We start from the raw sequence: 9,110 nt of genomic DNA, 5'->3' as shown, positions 1-9,110 counted from the left end.
GGTATAAAAGATTTTCACAAATGTTGGTCAGGGTCCTTGGCTAAGAGGAGACTCTGCCTTGGGCCCACCGGTGTAATAAACTGGACTCCGCTATCTGCATTGTCCTTCTGAGTGAGTTTGTTTCCTGGATCGCGTGGCTAAAGCATTAGTAGGGACCCTAGTCCCTACACTGTGGCACGTGCAGAGGTGTCTAGCAGGAAGCAAGATGGCTTAACCTGGAGGTAATCACTTAAACTGGGCTTCCCCTGTAGCTCGGTCGGTAAAAGAATCTGCCTGCAGTGCAGAAGACCTGGGTTCGATCCCTGGGTTGGGAAGATTCCCCCAGAGAAGGAAATGGCAACCCACTCCAGTATTCTTGCCTGGAAAATCTCATGGCCAGAGGAGCCTGGTGGGCTGCAGTCGATGGGGTCGCAAAGAGTCGTGCACGACTGAGCGACTAACAATCACTTTCACAAGGAAGTTAGGTCTGAACTCGGGAGGAGAATGAGTTCCATAGGGGCACTGATGGATTTGCAGGGCAAAGGATGAGGCCCGCGGTCCGTACTGGGCTAAGATTTCCTGTGGGGCTCGGATTTAGTCTCTTCGCGCTTTAATTTTGCAGTCGCCTCCACTTTCACCGCCTGCGGCCAAGGAAAGGCGGCCCGGCGCTCTCCTCAGGCTCCCGCCCTCCTCCTCCTCCCTCCGCGGCCGCCCCGCCCCCTGCCGGGTCAAGGTAGCGGCTCCAGCTCGCAAATAGGAGGCATGGAGGGCAGCGTCGGCAAGGTGGGCGGCCTGGGGCGCACCTTATGCGTGCTGACTGGGGCTTCCCGGGGCTTCGGACGGACGCTGGCCCAGCTCCTGGCCCCGCTGCTGTCGCCCGGCTCCGTGCTGGTCCTAAGCGCCCGCAATGACGAGGCCCTGCGGCAGCTGGAGGCCGAGCTGGGCGCCGAGCGGCCAGGTCTGCGCATCGTGCGGGTGCCCGCCGACCTGGGCGCCGAGACCGGCTTGCAGCAACTGCTCGGTGCTGTGTGCGACCTCCCCAGGCCCGAAGGCCTGCAGCGAGTGCTGCTCATCAACAATGCGGGTAAGACGCCCGTTGGCCAGTGAGCGCTTCGAATACTGCTTAGCGTCCCGTTCTGTTTTCCCTTTCATCCCCCTCGCTTCTTGGAACTTTAAAGGTGACTCCTAGGAGTCAGCAAAGACGCCTGGAAGTCCTAGTTTCAGCGAGGTGTGGAGGAAGATCTAATGTTGTCTGGGCGGCTCATTGTCCCCCCTTCTCGCCCCCTCGCTCGCCTTCCTGTTTCAGCGCCATTTGTTCCAGAATGCCTGTGGTACTTTTCTGATCCTCTTGTTCTGCGCCCTCTGGCGGAGACCTGAATTAGGGCATGGAGTCCGCCCGCAGTTGTAAATTTCCCCCGCTTATCCAGATGGCCCTGAACCCAGCCCCAGAGCAGAGCATGCCCCTTCTCAGTTTGAAGCTTCGGGTAAGGGGGTTCCCCAGATATGTCAGTCTGCAGGGCTGGGAAGAGGGAGGCATCTTCAGAAGCCCTCGAGAGACTCCTTTAGGTGTGGTTGGGAAGTGGGTGTCTGAATGAATTTGAAAAGGGCTGGGAGAAGAGAAAAACCCGCCTTGCACTGGGTGATTCGTAAGATCTGGTTTTTCAGGCACTCTTGGAGATGTATCCAAACGTTGGGTGGACCTGGCTGACCCAACTGAAGTGAACAACTACTGGACTCTGAACTTGACTTCCACACTCTGCCTGACTTCCAGTATCCTGAAGGCCTTCCCGGACAGTCCTGGCCTCAGCAGGACTGTGGTTAACATCTCGTCCATCTGTGCCCTGCAGCCCTTCAAGGGCTGGGCACTGTACTGCGCTGGCAAGGCTGCCCGTAACATGATGTTCCAGGTCCTGGCGGCAGAAGAGCCTAGTGTGAGGGTGCTGAGCTATGCCCCAGGTAGGTGAGGCTTTACTGCCATCCATGTTCTCAGAACTGGCTGCTTACCCTTCAGGGACTGGGCTAGGAGCCTTCTCTGTCTCCTGCAGGAAAGGCCCCAGAGAGGATGTTGTCCTTGAATCATGACCCATCACTCCTTAAGGGAAATACAGGTTCCCAGGAAGTTAGGGCTGGTGGCGGCAGGAAGCTGTAATTAGTGGATATGGACTGAGAGTGGGGAGCTGCCTGGACTTGAGGGTGGGGACAGGAAGTCTGTGATATTAGAGTGTGAGAGATGGTTAGGATTTTAGGATTTGAATTCCAGGCCTGTGCCTCATTTCTTCATGTGAAATGGGAAAGATGTTACCTGTTTCACAGGGCCATTTGTAGGACTGAATGAGGTCAGACTTGTGGAAGTGATCCCAAACTGTGAAGGACTATCTAATTGTTCAGTTCAGTCGCTCAGTCGTGTCCGACTCTTTGCCACCCCATGAGTCGCAGCACGCCAGGCCTCCCTGTCCATCACCAACTCCCGGAATTCACCCAAACTCATGTCCTCCAAGTCGCTGATGCCATCCAGCCATCTCATTCGCGTTTGTTAAATAGGACTTATCATACTGTATTATCTTAATGTGTATACATCTCTGCATAGGAAAGCCTTGAAGGCAGGGATTATGCACTATTCATCTTTCTGTCCCCAGCTTCTCGCAAAGCACTCCACTAAGCCAGTCTGCAGTGAATGTTAGCTGAATGCAGAGCAAACAGACATTATTGAATGCTGACCATCCCATGCTGAACTGTGCTGGAACACTGGGGGATGCTGTGATAAATAAGATAGAGCCCCATTCTCATGAAATTTAAAGGAGGGGGGTGCCTGGTGACAGTTGGCCTGTCCTCCCTGCCTTCCTCCCAAATATATACAGTTATTCTTGCAGCTGACATTCAACATAGCACCCACTCTGAGCTCAGCCTCAGACTCAGTCAACAGAGAGCAAATGGAAACCATAGTCAGGAGCAGAACAAACTCCAGAATACCACGTGACTGGTTTATGTCTCAGGGAGCTTGCCGTGGACATTGTGAGAAAGTTGAACTTTTTTGTGGGGCTCTGAGGAATGAAGGCTGAGACCAGTTGGGTGTTTGTTTAAGTCTCCGTCTCTGGAAGAATGTCCTAACAGGTGTCCAAAGATGGAATGGGCTGTTTGGAAAGGGAGCAAATCCCTTCTTACTGGGGATGCACCGATATTTGATTGAAAGATATTTGAGGATCAGGAGGGTGGTTCTTTGAAGTCCAAGATTCCTTGATTTTCTGCCCATGAGGTCCATTGACTCCAAATTCTGGGGTGCTGTGGTTCCCCGGGTGAGAAAGTACTTACAGGGATTTCTCTGGTAGTTCAGTGGCTAAGACTCCGTGCTCCCAATGCAGGGGGCCTGGGTTTGATCCTGGTTCAGGAACTAGGTACTACATACCACAACTGAGAATTTACATGTAGCAACTAAAGATCACACCTGTCACCACTAGAAGATCCTGCATGTCACCACTGAAAGATCCTGCATGTCACCACTAAAAGATCCTGCATGTCACCACTGAAAGATCCTGCATGTCACCACTGAAAAATCCTGCATGTCACCACTAAAAGGTCTAGCAGCTGCAATGGAGGTTGAAAATCCACGTGCCACAACTAAGACCCAACACAGCCAAATAAATAAATAAATACTTTTAAAAAATAAAAACAGTGCACTTTAAGAATTCAAGAAGGAAGCACTTTCTGGTGGTGTGACCAGGGATGGCTTTTTTGGAGGCAGCTAAACTGGACATTGATCTTGAGGGCTGCTTCCATATCAGCAGGTGGAAGGCACTCTGGATAAGTGGATGTAAAGGTGGGAACACTCTCCAAACTCACTTTTTGAGGCTAACTTTATCCTCATACTAAAATCAGACAAGGACACTACAAGGAAGGAAAATTATAGGCCAAAATCCTTGATGAGCAGAGATGCAGAAATCCTCAGCAAAATTGTTAGTGAGCCAAATTCAAAAATACTTTAAGAAGATTGTATACCATGATCAAGTGGGATTTATCCGAGGGATGCGAGGATGGTTCAACATCTGCAAATAAATCAGTGTAATACACCACCATAACAAAAGATAAAACTTGTATGATCATCTTAGAGAAAACAATGTGAAAAATCAGTTACATTTCTATACACTAATAATGAAGTATCAGGAAAAGAAATTAACAGTCCCATTTACAACTGCATCCAAAAGAATAAAATACCGAGGAACAAATTTAATGAAGGAGATAAAAGACTTGTACACCAAAAACTATAAGACACTGCTGAAAGAATCTCAAGAAGATATAAAATGGAAAGATGCCATGTTTGTGGATTGGATGAATTAATATTATTAAAATGTCAATACTATCCAACCCAATCTACAGATTTAATGCAATCTCTATCAAATTTCCAGTGGCATTTTTCACAGAAATAGAACAAGCAATTCTAAAATATATATGGAACCACAGAAAACTCTCAATAGCCAAAGCAGTCTTGAGAAAGAAGAACAAAGATCCCCAGCATCATGTTCCTTGATTTCAAACTATATTACAAAGCCACAGTAATCAAACTAGTGTGGTATTGGCATAAAAAATAGGCACAATTTACCAGTGAAACCATCTAGTCCTGATGTCTTGGAGAAGATAATTTGGAGTTGAAATAATAGCTTCATAAGCTTAGATGTACAAATCTCAGAGATTTGAGAAGTTGTCAGCTATCATTTCTTTCTTTCTTTTTATTAATTTTAATTGAAGGATAATTACAGAATTTTGTTGTTTTCTGCCAGATGTCAACATGAATCAGCCATAGATATACATATCCCCTCCCTCTTGAACCCTTCTCCCATTTCCCTCCCCATCCCACCCCTCTAGGGTGATACAGAGCCCCTGTTTGAGTTCCCTGAGCCATACAGCAAATTCCCGTCAGCTATATGTTTTACATATGGTAATGTAAGTTTCCATGTTACTCTCTCCATACATCTTACCCTCTCCTCCCCTCTCCCCATGTCCATAAATCTATTCTCTATGTCTGTTTCTTCATTGCTGCCCTGCAAATAAATTCTTCAGTACCGTTTTTCTAGATTCCGTACATATGCATTATTATACGATATTTGTCTTTCTCTTTCTGGCTTACTTCACTCTGTATGATAGGCTCTAGGTTCATCCACCTCATTAGAACTGACTCAAATGCATCCCCTTTTTATGGCTGAGTAATATTCCATTGTGTATGTGTACCACAACTTCTTTATCCGTTCATCTGTTGATGGACATCTAGGTTGCTTCGATGTTCTAGCTATTGTAAATAGTGCCGCAATGAACAATGGGATGCATGTGTCTTTTTCAATTTTGGTTTCCTCAGGGTAGGAATCCAAGCTAGGAGTGGGATTGCTGGGTCATATGGTGGTTTTATTCCTAGTTTTTTAAGGAATCTCCACACCGTCTTCCATAGTGGCTGTATCAATTTACATTCCCACCAACAGTGCAGAGCGTTCCCTTTTCTCCACAGCCTCTCCAGCATTTATTGTTTGTAGACTTTTTGGGAACGACAGGAAGCCACCTAGGGCCGTGGGAGTTGATCTGGTGCTGGAGTGGGCTGGCTCGGGAGCCCTTGAGAAGTTGGTTGCTCACTTCACTCTCCTCCGACAGGGAGAAGAACGTCTCTCTCTGCTCTGGGACTTTGAGGAGTGATGGGGTAGTGTGAATCTGTGGATTTGGTAGTCTAAGGGGACCGTGTTCAGTGAACTGTGGATGAGCCTGGAGCTCAATAGTGACAGTGTGGAGCCTTTGGTGATGCTGACCACATGTCAGCTAAGATGAGGTGTTGCCTCTGGCCAGACCTGACACCACCCAACTCCACACATACATCAGGGGCCCCTGCCTTAGCCATGTCCCCTCATCTTCTGCTCTTCATCCCCTAGGTCCCCTGGACACTGACATGCAGCAGTTAGCCCGGGAGACCTCTGTGGACCCAGACTTGCGAAAAAGCCTGCAGGAGCTGAAGAGAAAGGGGGAGCTTGTGGATTGCAAGATATCAGCCCAGAAACTTCTGAGCTTGCTGCAGAATGACAAGTTCAAGTCTGGAGCCCATATTGACTTCTACGATGAATAAGACCATGCCCTTGGTTTTAGGGGCTTTCTTCCCCCTCTTACAGGCACACCCAGGAGCCCTGTGCCTCCCTACATGCTGCCACAGTGGCGCTGCCAACCCTGCCTTACACAGATAAGCACTCATGCTTACTGCCCTGCCCGCAGATCCAACCACCTGTGAGGGCCCTGGGTGGCTGGAGTCCCCAGTTTTCAGTTATCTGTATTAGGAGTGGACTTGGGAGAGAGGAGTTATGGCTGTTGGTGTTCTTTCTCCCTAGAAATAGAATTTTAGGGATGGGAAAACTAGGACAGGAAGCTAAAAACACTGAGAAAAGGAGGCTGGGTCTCCGGCCCATGACCGGTCCACGGGGAAGGAGGGATGAGCTAGTGTCAAACAGGAGGACCCATGTAAACTGACAGATGGCCTGGAGGGTTAGGAGGACAGCAAAGTCCCAGCCCACAGGGATGCTCTTTGCCAGGGTAGCAAGACCTGCACTTGAACTCTGTGTCCTCATTCTGATGCTTCCTCCCTCCAGAATCTGCCATCTATCCACCAGATGGGGGAAAGGAGCCTGAGAGTTTCTGTACATGTTAAAGGCAGATACAAATAAAATGTGGATTGTCCTTTATTAATACCTGCTTTCTCCTCTGATACAGGTCCTATGACTAACTCCCTGGTTTCCTCGACTCAAGGGGTGTTCCTGAGGCAGTTAATCCAAACTTGGGGTGTTGCCCTCATGTCCTGGGGCGTCTTGGGGCTGTCTGCCTCTTCTCACAGAGCCCCACTCAGTAGCAAACCCAGGTTCAAACAAAGTTGTCCTAGGTAGCCTGCCCAGATACCTGTGCCTCCATTATGCCTTTGCCTATTCATACCCCAGTCTTATGCCCTTTCCTCGCCCTTGACCTATTCAAAGAGTAGCCAGCCTTTCGGGCCTGGCTTGGAGCTCCCCCGCCCTTGGGGAAGGGTGGTTTCCCTGGCTCTCAGACTCCCAACTCTGCCCTTTACCCACATGGGAATGCTCTGGATGGATCCCAGATCTTCAGGGGACCTGTCGTGGGCCCTCCTGATAATATTTATATGCCCCACGGACCTGATCCTCAGAGGGTTGGACATAGGGCCAACATGCCTTTGTGGGAGGTAGACAAGATTCTAAGAGGGAAAAACCCTGAGAAACCAAGGGTGCGCTCCTTCTGCAGATCAGTTGGTGTGGGCTAGGCTGAGAGCTCTGCAGTGGTGGTGGTCTACAGCCAGCCAGCCCTTTGTCCCTGTTCCTTATTTGGTCAGAGAGACCATGGTTCCTGCCAGCCATCTCGGGCCTCAGCCCTGCCTCCGATTGCTGGACAGATCTCTTATGTTCCTCTTTGTGCACAGCAGAGGGCGCACTGAAGCCATGCCTCCTGGGGAACCAGAGGCAGCACGGGTCCCTGTGGAGGCAGGCCCTGAGCTAGAGCTGGCAGTGCCCTGCCGGGTTCCCTAGGAGGGAGGGAGTAACTCATGCGCTTTCTTCACCCAGCAGAGCCTTTGCCCTCAGTGGAGTCACCCCTGCTCTGCCACCCGGGGCAGGCTACTCCTCTTATTTCAGTTTCCCTATCTGAAAAAAGCGGATTATAATGGTGCCTCCCTCAAAGGGGCATCATGAGTATTAAATGACCTGATGTTTGTAACTGTTCAGCACAGTGCTGGCACTGCACTAAGTGCCCGCAGAAGCTTATACTATTTATTGCCTTTTAATATCAAGATGGGGTGCCCCTGATGGGTCCCCAATGAAGGAGCCACCTGGGTTCTATCCCTGGATCAGAAAGATACCCTGGAGAAGGAAATGGCAACCCATTCCAGTATTCTTGCTTGGAGAATTCTATGGACAGAGGAGCGTGGCCAGGCTACAGTCCATGGGGTCACAAAGAGTCGGACACAAATTGAGCAACTAGCAGTAACAGAATCAAGATCCAGAGCACGCCGTAGCCTCATCTCTGTGTGGCTCAGACGCCCGTTCCCTTGCTGACCTATGGCGAGAGCCCCTCACCGCAGCCCCTGTAACCCCGGCCTCTTGGGCTGGGGTTCTGTCTGGACAGCTTGTCCTGGATTCACCAGTGAAGTCGCTCAGTCATGTCCGACTCTTTGCGACCCCATGGACTGTAGCCTATCAGGCTCCTCCATCCATGGGATTTTCCAGGCAAGAGTGCTGGAGTGGATTGCCATTTCCTTCTCCAGGGGACCTTCCCAACCCAGAAATCGAACCCGGGTCTCCTGCACTGCAGGCAGACGCTTTACCGTGGGAGCCATGAGGCAGGAAAATGCTTGAGGCTTGGAGTCGAATCCTCCGTCTCGCTTCCCTCTGTGATAGAGATGCTGTGGGCCCTGGGCAGGGGCTTGTCTCTGGGCTTCAGTTTCCTTAGAACAGATGAGCTTTAAGATTCTTTCCTGCAAACTTTTCTCCAAGGTTCTTCAAATGTGGTCAGGCTGCATCTGCAGTTCTCAGATTGGCCTCTGTGGGTGGGGCTGGGCCAGCCTAGGCTACTTCTGTCTGGTGAGTGTGGGACAGATCTCCTCACCTGGCCTCTTGCTCCCAAGGGATTGTAAGGGCAGTCGGCACCAGCAAAATGTATGATGTCGGGTGGGGCTGTCTCCCTCCCCAGGAAGCTGGTTGACCAAGACTTAGGGAGAAGTACCATATGTCCCCACAAGGTGGCAACACACTCCCGCGCCTGACATGTCCTCTCTCAGCTTGGAGCTGGGGGATTTAAGAACCTTGGAAACCCTAGAACTTTCTGCCTGTGCTTTTCTGGACTCTCAGGGGCCCCCAGGGAGCTGGGGAGGCAGAAAGAGCCGGGATCACTCTCGCCGGCGGGTCCTCTTAGCCTCTGTAGTGATCCCTGTGCTCTGACCGTAGGGATTTCCCAGGCCTTGCTTCTTGGGCTGGACTCAGCCTCCCCACATCCTGCACCCCTGGGGCGGGGAGGCCTTCCTGCCACCTCAGCGGCAGCCATGTGTGTTCTCAGAGTGCGTGGCCTGTCCTTGGCTACCACACACACAAGCGCACTCGAACACACACACAGTA

At 50.5% G+C, this 9,110-nt stretch overlaps 1 protein-coding gene across 1 annotated transcript; it reads left to right on the top strand.

Annotated features, from left to right (window-relative positions):
* The first annotated feature begins 719 nt into the window (after positions 1 to 719).
* SPR (sepiapterin reductase) lies at positions 720 to 6,676 on the top strand. The gene is made up of 3 exons (XM_052649148.1): positions 720 to 1,063; positions 1,645 to 1,935; positions 5,883 to 6,676. The coding sequence occupies exons 1-3, from the start codon at positions 742 to 744 to the stop codon at positions 6,071 to 6,073; spliced, it is 804 nt and encodes a 267-aa protein (XP_052505108.1). The 5' UTR covers positions 720 to 741; the 3' UTR covers positions 6,074 to 6,676.
* The last annotated feature ends 2,434 nt before the right edge of the window (positions 6,677 to 9,110 follow it).

Source organism: Budorcas taxicolor, chromosome 11 (assembly GCF_023091745.1).
Source record: "Budorcas taxicolor isolate Tak-1 chromosome 11, Takin1.1, whole genome shotgun sequence".
NCBI lineage: Eukaryota > Metazoa > Chordata > Mammalia > Artiodactyla > Bovidae > Budorcas > Budorcas taxicolor.
This window is presented reverse-complemented; position numbering and strand designations above follow the sequence as displayed.